General features: G+C 41.5%; 1 protein-coding gene across 1 annotated transcript in view; it reads left to right on the forward strand.

Annotated features, from left to right (window-relative positions):
* faf1 (Fas (TNFRSF6) associated factor 1) overlaps positions 1–8,241 on the forward strand; it is a 66,846-nt gene extending 58,605 nt beyond the window's left edge. The window contains exon 19 of the mRNA XM_031307291.2: positions 7,999–8,241. Coding sequence (XP_031163151.1) covers positions 7,999–8,082 — 84 coding nt within the window. The 3' untranslated portion in view covers positions 8,083–8,241. The remainder of the gene's footprint in view (positions 1–7,998) is intronic.
* The last annotated feature ends 8,773 nt before the right edge of the window (positions 8,242–17,014 follow it).

The following is a 17,014-nucleotide window of genomic DNA, read 5'->3' on the forward strand; positions in this document are numbered from 1 at the left end:
GTCTTTGATTCATGTTTTTTTTTTTTGCCGATAAGTGTCTATTAGTCTCTGATTTTTGGACTCAGTCTCTTTCCCAACATTTGGTATCAGTGGCTTATCTCTTCAGCACTACAGCAGGCCTTACACTGGCATCATTTGTACTAGGCTTAGCCGTGCTCAGGGAACTAACCCTTTCCGTTTCTACGACTGACAGCGAGTTTGAGGAAGGAGGGGGAGACTTTTAGTGTTTCAGTTTTCAGCTTTCCATTCAAGAATTTCCTCCTTTTTCTTTGATACTTGTTGAGCACAAACCACTGTTGAAAGGCCTGAGGTCTTCTTCCTTCAGCTCGCGGTGAACATGTTTAGACTACCGGTATAATAATCGTCAGTTGGCTCTTCCTGCCTGGCTGCTCATAGACACCCAAACACTGTCAAACCAGCGTATTAGTTTTCTCACTGTGATACTGTACTCTATTTCACCTTCTCTTAATCTTTCTTCCAGCTCTGTCAGTGAATTCACCCAAACGATTCTTAGCCAAAACCTGAGATTCAGGACAAATAAACAGTGGCACAGAAGAAGCTGTGCGTTGTACGGAGATAGATTTTACATCTGTTATACTGGTGTGTTTTATTTTTCTTGTCCTCCTATCATGAAAGAATTGTATTCACAGGAAGAGCTACAGCGGTTTGTTTTAAAAGTAGTTTCACTCCAAGTTGCTTCCGCGGGACTGTTCTTTTAATATTCTCTCCACATAAAACAAACCCACAGCTTCACAGAGCTGCACTCTGCTTCATGTCTGAGCATGGATGTGAAAAGTGGCTCTAACTTAGGCCACGTACAGTGAGGAAAATAAGTATTTGAACACCCTGCTATTTTGCAAGTTCTCCCACTTAGAAATCATGGAGGGGTCTGAAATTGTCATCGTAGGTGCATGTCCACTGTGAGAGACATAATCTAAAAAAAAAAAATCCAGCAATCACAATGTATGATTTTTTAACTATTTATTTGTATGATACAGCTGCAAATTAAGTATTTGAACACCTGTCTATCAGCTAGAATTCTGACCCTCAAAGACCTGTTAGTCTGCCTTTAAAATGTCCACCTCCACTCCATTTATTATCCTAAATTAGATGCCCCTGTTTGAGGTCGTTAGCTGCATAAAGACACCTGTCCACCCCATACAATCAGTAAGAATCCAACTACTAACATGGCCAAGACCAAAGAGCTGTTCAAAGACACTAGAGACAAAATTGTACACCTCCACAAGGCTGGAAAGGGCTACGGGGAAATTGCCAAGCAGCTTGGTGTAAAAAGGTCCACTGTTGGAGCAATCATTAGAAAATGGAAGAAGCTAAACATGACTGTCAACCTCCCTCGGACTGGGGCTCCATGCAAGATCTCACCTCGTGGGGTCTCAATGATCCTAAGAAAGGTGAGAAATCAGCCCAGAACTACACGGGAGGAGCTGGTCACTGACCGGAAAAGAGCTGGGACCACCGTTTCCAAGGTTACTGTTGGTAATACACTAAGACGTCATGGTTTGAAATCATGCATGGTACGGAAGGTTCCCCTGCTTAAACCAGCACATGTCAAGGCCCGTCTTAAGTTTGCCAATGACCATTTGGATGATCCAGAGGAGTCATGGGAGAAAGTCATGTGGTCAGATGAGACCAAAATAGAACTTTTTGGTCATAATTCCACTAACCGTGTTTGGAGGAAGAAGAATGATGAGTACCATCCCAAGAACACCATCCCTACTGTGAAGCATGGGGGTGGTAGCATCATGCTTTGGGGGTGTTTTTCTGCACATGGCACAGGGCGACTGCACTGTATTAAGGAGAGGATGACCGGGGCCATGTATTGCGAGATTTTGGGGAACAACCTCCTTCCCTCAGTTAGAGCATTGAAGATGGGTCGAGGCTGGGTCTTCCAACATGACAATGACCCGAAGCACACAGCCAGGATAACCAAGGAGTGGCTCTGTAAGAAGCATTCAAGGTTCTGGCGTGGCCTAGCCAGTCTCCAGACCTAAACCCAATAGAGAATCTTTGGAGGGAGCTCAAACTCCGTGTTTCTCAGCGACAGCCCAGAAACCTGACTGATCTAGAGAAGATCTGTGTGGAGGAGTGGGCCAAAATCCCTCCTGCAGTGTGTGCAAACCTGGTGAAAAACTACAGGAAACGTTTGACCTCTGTAATTGCAAACAAAGGCTACTGTACCAAATATTAACATTGATTTTCTCAGGTGTTCAATACTTATTTGCAGCTGTATCATACAAATAAATAATTAAAAAAAATCATACATTGTGATTTCTGGTTTTTTTTTTTTTGATTATGTCTCTCACAGTGGACATGCACCTACGATGACAATTTCAGACCCCTCCATGATTTCTAAGTGGGAGAACTTGCAAAATAGCAGGGTGTTCAAATACTTATTTTCCTCACTGTATATAGGCTAGTATCTCCCTGATCGCTGAAAGCAACCCTCTGCTCAAAAAATGAGTTGTGCTTATTGTTACTTCATTTGGGTGTTTGAGCTTCACTGTGCAGAATGACTTATGTGCTGAGTTTGACAACCAGATCGTACAAGTACAAGATCATTTTGTGACATCACAACATGTTTGGAAGCCAATCGTGGTCCAGTATGAAACTTACACAAGCGAGATGTGGAAACTTGAAACATCCACTGCACGTATACTGAGAATGGACTTTTTTTTGTTTAGTAGGAGACATCTCGTGTCCAGCAGTTTAATGATGTTTGCATATTTATAGATTCTGGATTCTTCAAGGAGGTTTAAGGAGTAGGTTTTAATCGTGTTTAATAAGGTAATTGAACATTTTTGTGGAAAAGCCGTAACAGAGTAAAGCAGAGTATTTTGTCTGTCCTAAACCACGTCCAGAGGGAATCTTTAGTGTTGAAAGCTGAGTTTTACCCTAAGGATCCCCCCTCCTCACTTTGAGCCCTCTCCTTCTCCTCTCTCTACCAGCTTTCCCCTCCTCTTTCCTTCTATTCCTGCCTCTCTACCTCCCTGCTCAATTATACTTTTGTTTTGCTCTCCAGCCTTTGTATCCTCCTCCATGTGCCTTCTCACCCCCCCCCATCCCTTTCTTTTTTCCCCTTAAACATTTTAAATATATTTTTTAAGCATAAACTATTCATATGTATTTCTTTTCTCTCTCTCTCTTTTTTTTTTTTTTTTTTTTTTTGCTCTCTCCTTTTCTTCTCTTCCCCATTCCCATTTTTTTCTCAGTCCTACCCCCCCCGTCCTGTCCGTGCGGTGCATTTCTCCCTTTGAAGTACCGTATTCTGGTCTGTTCTTTTCTGTTCACGCCCCGGCGCTACGTGCTGTCAACGCTCCTGGCAGCAGATAATGATCTCCCACTGCTTTTGTAATTGGCCAAATAAACACTTGACAACACTAGTTTAAAACAGACAAGTTATTTGGTTTTAATTAACATAGTAGGGCCTGTAATGGCTTCATTAAAAATGCGTTATTTCAGCTGCACGTTTGATTATGTTGGAAACGGACATCTTGAGGGCCTGTGTTTATTTTCCCTTTCTTTTCTTTCACGGCTGACACTGCTTAGTGTCGCCTTCTCTGTTATCAGTGTGTTTTATTCATTTGAATCAAGTGACTTACAATTGTGGTATTTATTTTAAACTTCACGTTCAGTGCCAATTATGTGGTTTTGACCGTTGAAATCTGCTGTTTGATAATGCCAAATACGTGGGATTGATATTAGCTGATTATTTTGTCATACGATTTTTCACAGGAATATAAAGACTAAATATCAAAGATTGTCGATAAGCACCATCTGTCTTTTTAATTGGTTCCAGTTTTAAAATTAGGCTTTTTAATGCTGAGCCTCCAGATATTGTATTATCTCTTTAGATTTTGCTTTAGTTCAGTTTTGTTCAGTTTTTAGTCTGTTCATTTGTGTATTTTTAATTAACAACTGGAAAAACTCTTTTTTTCCACAAAATGCAATTTAACCAGATTAAAATCCTTGGAAACTAATTTAATCTTTGAAAAATAGTCAGTCCCTAATTTAGCTGATTGATTTGATCTAAATTGGCTGATGAAAATTATGTTGACCCAAGGTTAAAAACAAACTGCAAAGCAGAGAGCTAGATTGTGTCTGTTTTATGCATGTATGCATGTATTTATGCATGTATGTATGTATGGCTGTGTAGGCACAGGAGGAGAGAAAATGGCTTAGGCAGAGGAAAAACAACAGCTTTGTTTGTTGACAGATGCCTCCATGCTTATGGTCTGTTAATTGGATAACAATGTAAACAATCACCGATGGCGCCCGTCTCCTGTGTCAGTGTGGCATCTTTCCCTACTTTCTTTTTCAGAGTCAGATGCTGCTCTCCTCCCATCGTCTCTCCCTGGTGCACTACGAGCACAAACTCTCATTCCGATTTCACTAAGAGCACACACACACACACACACACACACACACACACACACACACACACACACACCTGCCCCACCCCAAAGCCTCATTTACTCCTACCTGATGCTGTGGTGTCATAACAGCCTGTCGGGATCATTAGCATGGCAGCCATTTGCAATGCGCTGCTCCTGAGGTGGGAAAAGGAACGCAGCAGCCCTGTTGGTCGTTTTCCCCACCATTGGGATGGAATATGTTTGCAGCAAACACACACACACACACACACACACACACACACACACACTCATAAAGACACCATTTTATCTCGCTCCCCCGCTGTGCTATGATGCAGCTGACTAGGTGAGGGGCATAAGGTTGATGTGGTAACCCCTCCCTGCCCACACCGGGCTTCCAGGCACCCCGCTGAAAAGTCAAGAGTCTAAATGACACGTTAAAATGAAGACAAGGAGATGAAAGACATGGAGTCAAAGACCGCCGACGTGCACATGGTGTGACATTTCCAAACACCCATGGGAGATGCATAGGTTGTCTGATGCTGATATGTCCTCACCTTTCACAAATTTACTTGCCTTCTTTTTTCTCTTTTCTCACCCTTTTCTCTGAGTCCTCGAACACCCTGTAGTTCTAAAGATTTTGTAGTTAACGCAAGTTTAAATGTGTAGATTGCTTTAATTATTTTTAAAACTTACTCATATCAGTGCGTTTTTCAGGAGCTAACATAGACTCTATGTTTATTACCATGCAGTTTTGAGATTGTTCAAAGTACACACAAGGGTAGGATCTCTTATACTTCTGTAGAATTAAAAAATATGAAGCAACCACAGCCAAGTTAGATTTGTATTGTATTTGTGCACCCTTTTTTTTAATACTGGATATTTATGACACTAATAAGACTGATAGGACACTTGGCATATAGTCTGCAGGAGGTGAAGGTGTGGTTCAGTTCATGGTCCGAGGTCACATTTTATTCCCTAGAATAGTCTGTCTCAGACCGATCAATCTGCTTGTTGTGAGGTCGACCTTTACCATGCTAGCTTACCCTCCCCGACTTTCTACAGCAGGTACAGGGAGCGGGTTAATTATCCCACTGTGAGGTTAGAATAGGAGCCCTAATCAGAGGGGCTGACGCAGCAGTCATCAGATAAGCCCTGGACACATCTCAGTGTCACACCACCTCGCCCATTCAGCCCAGGTGTTAGATTGGCCCGATGTAACACAACCCCTCCAGTGATTAGCTCACATAAGCTAAGAGAAAAACATAGGTCAGACCCCCTTCATGCCAGCTAACTCAATCAGCTCCGTTGTGGGTGGTATTGCATTATTCCTCTGCTGTTGGACAATAGCTGTCGTGCAGAGTATTGAACGCAGATAAATGTTTCTCTCCTCTACACCATCAGCTACGTTCCTGTTTGACCTTTGTCACAGCTGAAATTAGGCATTATTAGCCATAAAAAAAAACACAGTTCTCCTCTCAATCCCCCTATCCCCCCCCCCCGACACACCAACACACCAACGAGCTTTTACAACACAAACTCTCCTGTCCTGTAAACTTCATCAGTTTGTTCTGGATTGGAGCCTTTTTAAAAAAACAAACCTGATGGTCCTCTTAGGGAAACGAAGCTCTAGCTGCTCAGATTACTGCCCAGACTTTTTTAAAACATGATGTTAGAATAATACACACTCTCTCACAAAACACACATTCAATGAACTCAGCAGTAAAACTACACTGTTCTCCAATCTAGATCGCAGGGCATATATGGTGAGACAATCACCAAGGGATTCCAGTAGTGCAGAATGACTGAGGTCTTGTACACACTAATATGGATAGGTAGACTGGTGTTTCTATCCACTTTGCTTAGCACTTTTATTGAAATATTTTCTGAAAATAGCAGCTCAGTGTGGAAGGCCAAATCAAAAGAAAACTAAGGCTTTAATCAGTGAGGAAACATTCAATTGATGGATTTGTCCATTGGCAGGAAATTGTATGCCATCCTATTTGATGACAGTTTTTTCTTCTTCTTTTTAATACGGAACATTTGCTGGTTCCGTCTCCTCAAATGTGCCGATTTGCCAAATTTCCCTGTTTTATACCATTGTAAATTTAATATTTATATGCTTCTGCGCCGGTGACAGCCGTGGCCAGACTTAGGGCCATAACGATCTAAGCGCACAGAGTGAAACGTCTGGCACAGGTGCGTTTAGAGCGTGTACGAATCCACTTTTGCTAGTTTAACGGCGAAAAAAAGGGTCCGGGCACCGGGCGCATGGTTCAAAAGCGTTGTATTTAGTGTCTTAATTAATCATAGGTGTGTTTTGGGCGTAACATGCAATAAACCAATCAGAGTGTCATCTCCCATTCCCTTTAAAAGCCAGGCGCGTTTGTACTTTGGAAAGAAGGAGAGATTTTCAGGAGAAGAAACTGATCTGCTCGTGCGTGAAGTGAAAGCATTTGCTATTTAAACGATGTGCTAGAACACTAGAAGGGAAATTGCCAACTGCGTCGGTCTTAAACTAGCATAGACACTTGGTCAGGCTTTGCGCTGCTCTGCGCCGGGTGCAAGATAGGGCCCGTTATGTTTTTGGGCTGTCTGTCCGTCCTATTCTTCCTCTCCCTGGATGACAACCAGAACAGGGAGCCTCCTGTTCCTCTGGTAGTCCACCACAAGGTCTTTGGTTTTGCTGATATTGAGCTTCAGGTGATTGTTGTTGCACCATGTGACAAAGCTCTCTATCAGTCCTCTGTACTCTTTTGTAAAAATACTCTGTGAAGTGAAGACAGCATGTTTCTCACTGGAAATTATTCACTGGAATCATACATGTGGTGATACCTTCTGTTTCACCAAAACATTATTAAATTCCTTTAAAGTCTTCACTTCATACATATGAGTGAACAGACATGGATGTAAACTGCAACTTGACTGGTTGGCGGAGGCATACAAGCGTGAGGCACTAAATCTAGTTGGATTATGGACTGTTGGTTGAACCAAACAGTTAATTTAAAGATGACATTTTGGAATCTGGAAAGATGTGTGTGACATTTTTCATTTTTTTCGGACATTTTATTGACTGAATGATTAATTGATAATGAAACTAATCATTAATTGCAGCCCTAGTATTAAAGGACAATTCCAGCGCAAAATGAACCTAGGGGTTAATAACATGTGTACCGAGTCGATCGTTCTCTGGGACATGTTTTCATGATAATCAAATGTGTCTCTAGCTTGAAACAAGCTAGCGCAAATCGGTGATTAGCTTCTAACTCTAGCCTTTGGGGCAGAGGGTAAATCGCTATTTCTATACCACTAACAAGGCTCAAAATAGCACCACACTTCAACGGTAGCATAATGAGGGTCCCTACATGTAAACCGAAGCATTGAGAACTTTGTAAGTGACAGTTTATTAAAAAGATAGTTTAGAAAGACTGTACCGTTCACTGTACAGGCAGGCGCCATCTTGGGAAAACAGTCATGACCAGTCGAACCACAAACACATATGTTATTAACCCCTAGGTTCATTTTGCGCCGGAATTGTCCTTTAAGCCTTTTGTTAGCGATGGTCTAATACATTGCCTCTATTTCCTCCCACCTTGTCTCTCCCCAGATCACCCAGTTGGATCCAGGGTCGAATCTGATGGAGGCCAAGTTGTTTCCGCAGGAGACGCTCTTCCTGGAGTCTAAAGAATAGGAACTGGCCCTCTGACAGCTAGGAGGACCGACTGACTGATGAACTGGCTGGACACACACACTAGTCACCGAGCACACACACACACACACACACACACACACACACACACACACACACACACAAAGACACACACCCACAAAACCAATCCTCTCAGACGTACATTAACACACTGGCATGCACGTCCAGTGACACACAAGTGCAAGTAAGCTTCCCTGCCCTCGCCCGGTCGTGGCACATGAATGCCTAGTGTACACGTGTTGCACAGAGGAGCAAAGACCGTACACAAGCACACAGCCAAACATTCACCTCCCCCAAACCTCTCTCTCTCTCTCTCTCTCTCTCTCTCTCTCTCTCTCTCTCTCTCTCTCTCTCTCTTTCTCTTTCTCTCTCTCTCTCTCTCTCTCTCTCTCTCTCTCTCTCTCTCAACTCCTCTCACACGCTTCACAACTTCACGTTCCCAACTGCTCTGTCATGATTTTCTCTCACAACACAAACACAACACAGTACGACAACAGCATCGAGAGACTGAGAAGACAAATCTGTCACAGGAAAAAAAAAAAAAACATGGACTTGTTACCCTTGTTTCCACATTCAACACACCAAGGCTGCTTTTTTAGAACATGTTTTTTGTGTTTGAAATTTAAAAATAAAATGCTAAAAATTGAAATGAAATAAACAGCAGGAAGAGATGTTGCCTGGTAGAAGTCTGGGCTGTTTCATCTCCACCTGTATTTCCTCCCTTAACCTTCCCAAACTCCACTTTCCACCCCCTCCCCACCCTCCCCTGCCCTATCTTCCACCCCTCCGTCCGCTGTCTGCTGGGGGGATGAGACATGATGGGACACCTGCAGCATCTGCAGTGTCCCGTCAGTCTCCGCTCCCCCTTGGTTTTATCATCCACACAAGCCAACGGATTGCTCAGTTTTCAGTTATTTGTTTTCTTCTTTTTTTCTCTTGATCCTTTTTAAGTTTGATGCTGTATTAGTTTTAGTTTGATATACATTATATAAAATATATGAATATGAACATCAATTTGTCTCGCCCGGAAATCTGTTGAAACATGTCCTGACACACAAACACTTTTTTTTTTTAAATTCCTATTCAAATTATTAAACATGTGAATTGCTTTTCTTTAAATTATCTCAGGTTATGCAAAGGTTTATCATGGAGGGCATATCAATCTTTATTTTTAGGGGCTCAAGAGTAGATGGAAGATCAGACTTTGAAATCAATTTTTATATCATGACATTCCTCAGGGGGCTATTAGGGGACAAATGTAGGTTTATGGATTTCATTGAAAATGTTGCAAAGAGGAGAAAAAATACATTTATATTTGACATTTTTGGTTTATGTAGATTTGTACATATTCAAGTAGAACTACATGAAGCATATTTGACATTTTTGGTTTATGTAGATTTGTACATGTTCAAGTAGAACTACATGAAGCAGGTCATTTAAAAACAAATTTGGCTCCTCTGGCACCACCTACAGCCTGTAGTGCGATTTGCGTGTCAATCACTGCTCATGCACAGCATTCATTCTCCCTTGTGGGGGGAGGGGCTTAGGAGACTGTTTTGGGCTTTAGCAGAAAGGGAGGAGGGACTGAGAAGTTGTTGATGTTCAAATTTTTGGCTAAGTCCTGGCTCTTCCCAATCCTACCTACAGCACCTTTAACGAATCTGTGTTAGGGATTTTAGTATTATCAAATCTGAAGTGTCTTGATTAGCTATGAAATCTGTCTCTATAACTTTGAGAGTTGATTGCTTTAAAGCAACAACAATGATTCTTTTGTACCTTAAAATAATGTTTCCAAAATCGTTTCAGTGGTTCATCAACTCCTAACAGGGTGAACGGCACTTCGGCCCTCTATCGGCTAAAACTGCACTATGCAAGTTTGCCAGATCGAGAAGGATCTGTAGTTCGAATGAGACATAATGAGACATAATGAAACAATTCCGCTTCCAACCTGTAGGGGGACCGAAGTGGGAAAAGTGCTTTAGTGTTGCTTTAAAATGGCGTATTAATGTCTGAGCTGTCGGTTGAATGTTAGTTTGATCACAATCAAGATAACCTGAAACACAGTTCCAATCTTGCCCAGTTCAGATATCCATCTTCACATCTCTGTTACCACCGACAGACCTTTTGCATATAACAAATGTTTTAATATTCTCACTCACACGCCACATGGTAATATCAGACACACCGCAGCTAATTTCCTGCCTTCGGCGAGGAGAGATCACGCGGGCTTAGCCCTCCATCTGTAGCAGGGCTCCTCTGTCAGCTAAAGGCCAAGTTTGAGAACCCCAGCAGAGTGAGCATCACTACAAGAATATGCTGAATTATTAAATACTTGTGTTGCTGGGAGTCATTTTAGTTTAGCTGATGATGCGTAAGACTGGGGAGGATTTTTGTACAATTAAAGAGTATTGATTACACAAATTACAGAAAAATGATGTCGGTCTTTAAATTGATATTGCTCCATAAGCAGCAGCTATTAACAGTGAGTTCATAAATCACTACAACTAAAATCTCTTACAAGTTAAAGTCAGACTTCAGTGGTTGTAGACTGACTTATTTTAGAACAGACTTTACTTGACTGCAAAAGTGAACTCTGTCTCTTTAGGGGAACAAATATAAGACTCTGTTCAGTCCCAGAGTATTTTAAATATTTATGAACTGGCTTAGATGAATCTAGACTAAATGAGGAGAGGAAACCAAGTCTCTTCAAGCTGTTTTGAGTTTGTCATCTTTCAAATGGATGTGTGCGAACTTCACCTTAATCCTTGTGGGTGGAATAAATAATTATCTCATGAACCTCTCTGTGAATACTGCCATCGATCCTATGGTGTTTATTGTTGGAACATGTTTTTATAAGGTTATTCTTAGCCATGTTGTCTTTGGTAATGCAAGTTATACTTAAAAAAAACTAGGGTTAGTTGTAATATACACAGTGAGTATATTACACAAGCATCCTCGAGTGTGAGCGCGTGTTTGTAATAATCTTGTTTCTCACGCGAGGAATGAGTCGACCTGATGTGCTCAGCCAGCCACACTTCCCCGGGTTTGACCAGACAAGAGATGCTGCTCGAGGCACTGACAGAGAGAGTGAGACAGAATCACTGCAGGACAAATTCTTATGACTTTCTGTCTCTCTTTCTCTGTTAATTAACACATATTTAGCTGATATTTACGTTGAAACAACGTATGACAAATTATTTGTGACAAAAATATATATTTTTTTTCAACTATTGGTATTTTAATAGAGAGAGAGAGAGAATAGAGAAAATTAAGTGGAGAAAAACGTTTGGCTATATAAACCTAAAACTCTTTTCATTGGTAAAACGTAGGTTTCCTATGAGCATCGAAAAGACCTACAAACTTGAAAACAAGGCCTTGAAATCTTGAAAATACTAGTCAACATACCACAAGTAAGCAAAATGCATTTTTTTTTTCTTTTATAAATATCTTTGTTGACTCGGTCCATGAAATCTATGTATTGTGGCACATTTTGCAGCCTTTGTCAGCAATCTCCCTGTGGAGCCATAGACGTGGCCTTGACTCTAGCTGGCTGTGGGAATGGTGGAGGGATGAAGCAGTGTTTGCTGCAACGGCAGCAAGAAGACAACAGGTAACATAGTTTAAATATCCCTCAATAATCGTTCAGCTACTATGACAGAAAATCTTGCAAACAGTCAAACCCAGTCAATTTATTCCTGATTTCATGAGCAAAGTACACTTATTGCCCTGCCTGAACTTGTAGTAAAAGCTTCATATAGTTAGTCAAGAAAGTACTGTATAAGTCTTTAAGTGCCAAATCTGTGTGAATGTTTCTCCATCCCAACTTGACACATTACATTGGTACATTGTCTTTCCCCCCGAAATATGGCAATGTAGAGTCCTTCAATTCTACCAAACAAGGCATTGAAAGTCAGTGGGGAGTCCTTAAATTTAACCAGAGAGTTGAATCCCAGTTTGCTTTAAGGGAAATGCTGAACTTTGTTAAATCTCTAAGGGCAAAAGTCAAATACCCGTGGATGACATTTGAGTAGATGGTACAAATAGATCGTAGAGTTGTGTGTGTGTGTGTGTGTGTGTGTGTGTGTGTGTGTGTGTGTGTGTGTGTGTGTGTGTGTGTGCGCGCGTGTGTGTGTGTGTGTGTGTGTGTTGGCCGTACAGACACGTGCAGCTCGCGGCGAGGGCGAGGTCAGAGCAGGGCGGGGAGCTCAGTGAGCGTGAAGCCCTGTGCGTTTATGCAAGAGACAAGACAGGTGCACCTCTGCTCGTCTGTCAGAGTGTGTCTTTCTCGGGGAACAGCGTACATAGTGCAACTCCTCTCAAGTGTGAGATTACAGTTTCTATCACGCAGCTTTTTTGAATGTAATGTGCACAGGCATGTTCCTCTGTACCGCTGCAGCTGCTGATGGTGATATTGTCGGAAATGCCAGTGAGACATAATGATATTCCTCTCTCATACCTGACCAAACTTGTCATCAGTTGTTTTTGTTTCACAAGGGAAAAGTCATCGGGTTTTAGGGAGGGAAGTATGACAGTTGGGGTTGTCAATATATTAGATAATTTAGTAGCCTACTTTTTCCTTTGGAATTCAAATATTGAATACAGTATACAGAATTATTAACAAACATTAAATATTTGTATATTTGTATTTTTCTTTTATAAAGGAGAAGGCATGATTATTTATTTTTTTTGACATACCGTAGTCAAACTTTGGCTGGATGTCTTAATCAGTGCCTTCTAAGCAGCACCCCTTAAATGTGACACAGGGGGATGAGAAAGTGTCTGTGTGGTAATAAGCTTACTCTGCCGGCTCCAATGCCACAGATTCAGTGGTGGCAACATCAGGTTGCTGTCTTGATTTTCTGGCGACAAAAGAGGAAAGCGTCCATGATGTTTAACCAGCTCCGCCGGGGTCAAGAATGCAGCCCACTGGCGAGGAAACTAAATTCCTGACACAAGTGATCTCTCCTCCCTCCTTTTGAAGTGGGACCCACTGAGATCTCAGAGCATGGCGGCTTCTTGAATCACAGGATCTCCGCTCGTATCCCAGACTGGCCTAACCTGGAGGGTCACCCCAAGTTTACTTTCTCAGAGACGCCGGCCCTGCCCAAAGAAACAGAATCTATGCAGCTTAAACTGTTGGGTGGGCACAAAAGGAGGGTCATCTCTCCCTCTCTGTCTCCCTCTGTTCACAGTACTGTTTGGTAATGACACAATAGACATGGAAAGACTTTTTTTTATCTTGAAAAAACAAAACACATTTTCCTTGCAGCCATGTAACCAATCTGATTAAAGAACCTGGCTTTGAAATGGGTCGGAATTCTGAAAAGGCTCAAATGTGTAGGCCCAGATCCTTTTTGCAGTGTTAACTTGTACACTTATTTCCAAACAATTCATGGGTGCAATGCCAAATTAAATGGTCAGCCTATTTGGTGAAACTGAGAAAATATACAGGCCTAATTCAATCAATCAATCAATCAATCAATCAATCAATCTATCTATCAATCAACAAACAACTAAGGAGAAAATGCTCACAGCAAAAGGCATTTAACATGTAGGAAAAAACAAACTGATTTAATTATTTTCAATTTTTCGTATACATTTATATGCTACGCAATGCTTATGTCCTTATTAATTTGTATTCGTCAACAAATTCATATAAATGATAGGCTACCATTAATATATATGTTGTTTAGTTTGTTTCTGTTTAAAATTATCTTAAATTGTCTTTTACTGTGAAAAACAAACCTGCTTGAATCGAAGTCACCTCCTTTTCATGCAGACAGACCAAAGAATATGACATTTTATAAGTACGAATTTCAATCTGCAATGGAAAATGTATGTGGAAAAAAGACTAACTTTTAGGGTGCTGCCGCTGTTGACAATATCACAATGTGATTGATTTTATATTTAAAAAAACATCTGGCAATCAATCAGCATTGTTTATAGGCTATGTGATGCTAAAGGAAAAAATCCTCAGAGAAAACGTATTGATTATATTCCGTATAGGACTTCCAAAATAACGAAAACCTCCTTTATTTTTTACAACACGTCTTTTAATGTAAAAGCCCGTCGGCAGGTGGTATACTGGTGCGGACTGTACCAGGGGGCGCTGATGGGGACAAACTGTTCTCTGCTGTGGCACCTGTCTCATTAAACAGTTGTGTCAAATTGGCTCCAGCAGCAGAACATTTTCAAAGTGAGTAATCAAAATACAAACGTTAACAAAATGTTAAAACTCCTTTTAAAACATTTTACAAAATAAATGTTAAATCATGTAATAAAACAAAATAATAATGATAATAATTTAAATACTTTTATTTATTTTTTATTTTTTTTGACGTCTGAATGTGAAAATAGCGAATACTTATAGCCAATATGTATGATTTCATATAAATGAATATATTGATAAAGGATTATTTCCATTATGCTAATTAATGTACAAGGCTAAATTACACTAAAATGCCTGCACAGCTGTGAGACATTGGGCCTATAAATATTAATGTGCTAATAAAGTCCGGAACTATTAATACGTGATTAATCAAATATGATTAAAAAAATGTTTTCCTAATGTACTAATGAACTGGTATGTTAACTTCTCAACGTGTCATCACTGCAGGCCTTAGTCGGCGTGTTGCTCAGTTCATTTATAGTAATGTTCCTCACGCGCACCTCCAGATCTGTCTCCTCACAACGCTGCAGAGGTTTTATAAAAACCTGTGGTATTCGGATTATCAGCCGCATGGGATAAAGCAATAAATGGGCCAGTGGGGTCCTGAATGGGTGCAGTGGCGTGAAGGGGAGTAATTACAGCTTCATATTAATTGTGTTTTTCTGAGCACACATAGGCACACACACACACACACACACACACACACACACACACACACACACACACACACACACACACACACTGAAGCGAAGCGGTGGTGACATCTAGGAGGGCCAAGTCTTTGTGCTGAACACTTCAAGTTTCAAAAACAAGGCCAATTGAAGCGGCGGAGCTCAAAGCCGGCACCATTGTAGGCGAACACATTGAGTTTTGATTGGGGACAATGGTGTTTCTCAAATTTCTAGCAAAAAGAAAGCCATACTCCATCTGTGATCTCAATGAGCGCCTATTCATGAGCTTCCTTCTTTTCTGCGCCATTCGTTGGTGGAGAAAAGGAGGCAGATGTGGAGGGATAGAGCAGGGGAGAGTGCATTTTAATTGGCTGCAGTGTGTATGTCTGTCTCTGTCTTTCTCTCTCTCTCTCTCTCTCTCACACACACACACACACACACACACACACACACACACACACACACACACACACACACACACATAGGATTTACATGCAACTATAAGGCTTGCAGAAGGGAGAGCGAGAGAGCCCAATAATCTCGCTGTGTTGATGAACACTTGTAGCCCATTCATTAAACAAAGATAATCCCTGCCAACCTACCTCGGGGGCACAACAACGGTATTTGTGTGTGTGTGTGTGTGTGTGTGTGTGTGTGTGTGTGTGTGAGAGAGAGAGAGAGAGAGAGAGAGAGAGAGAGAGAGAGAGAGAGAGAGAGAGAGAGAGAGAGAGAGAGAGAGAGAGAGAGAGCCTATATAGCCAGCATCTTTGGCAGAGGGACCCTTCAAATCTTAGAAATATTCATACGCCATGGCCAACCCATGGCAGGGTTATCCCCCAATTACAAATAAGTGTTATTCTAGCGGTTGAAGAGTGATGCTTGAGAGACCTCTCTCTGCCTCTTCCGCTCAAGTGTTTGCAGCACAAGGCCTTACCCAGCCAATCCTGCTGTAATTTAGCCTATGGCGGTTTGTCTTTGTGACTTCTGCAGGCTGGAAGCTAACCAATTACACTCTAGAGAATCTTTTGGGGTTATTTAGTGTTGGGATGTGACTAAGTAGGCTACATTTAGGCTACTCAAGTGCCGTTTTTACTTAGCATTTCCATTGTATGCTGCTTTTTTTACTCCACTGCATTTATGGCAGGTATACTTTCCTGATTGTTTTGTTTTTTAGAATATTATAAAACATAATGGATTGTAGATCAAACTAGCCAACAGTATATAAAGTAGTTAAAAATTAGCTCCACCTCATCAAAAAGCAATGAATACTGTATTAGTACTAACAATCGAGTAATGTAATATATAATATACTCTCTCAGAGGTTATTTTTTATGCATAATGAGTAGTTTAATGCTACTTTTGTAATTATTAGCCTACTTACATTTGAAAAACAGGACCTTGTAAAGGAGAATGTCTACTTTCTGGTATCAATTATACTCAAGTTAGGGATCTCCCATCAGTTCTTCTCATGCACAAGTCTAAATGTTCACAATGACTCATTAGACCATTAGGAGATTGGATTCTGTGGTAGAAAATAAATGTGCTCATTAAGGTCATCATCGTTCGATATGATTAGCCTTCGAATCGACACTCATTTTATAAAGCTTTAATTTATGTTACTGTTGTATGTCAGCGTGGAAAGCAGGTTATAAACTCCCCCAACAATGTGTTTTATGTGTCCACTGCTCCCCTGACTCTGCCCTTAAAGGAATGCATTTAGCTTGATCCATTCCCCCAGCTCAGTGGAGCTGGTGTGAAGTGGCAGGTTAACAGCCTCTTGTCTATAAGCCCGGGCCGACTCGGTGTGCCCGTCAAGCGTGTAAATACTTCTGTGAAACACCCCGTGCGTTTCTTTTCTCCGCGGTCCCTTGTCTAACTGCTACTCTAACCTCTGCCTCTGTGTGACAGAGCCGGCTGCTGCAGCGGGAGAGCGCGGGAGGGGATCCGGGCCCAGCCGGGCTGCAGGCGGGGCAGCGGCAGTGGGAGAGGCCGCTAGAAAGCCGCACCGGGGTGCAGGGGCAGCGGAAACATGCTGCTACATATGTTGGGTCAAGCATGGCCTTTGTTGTGATCT

The sequence above is a fragment of the Sander lucioperca genome, chromosome 11 (genome assembly GCF_008315115.2).
Source record: "Sander lucioperca isolate FBNREF2018 chromosome 11, SLUC_FBN_1.2, whole genome shotgun sequence".
In the NCBI taxonomy this organism is placed as follows: Eukaryota; Metazoa; Chordata; class Actinopteri; order Perciformes; family Percidae; genus Sander; species Sander lucioperca.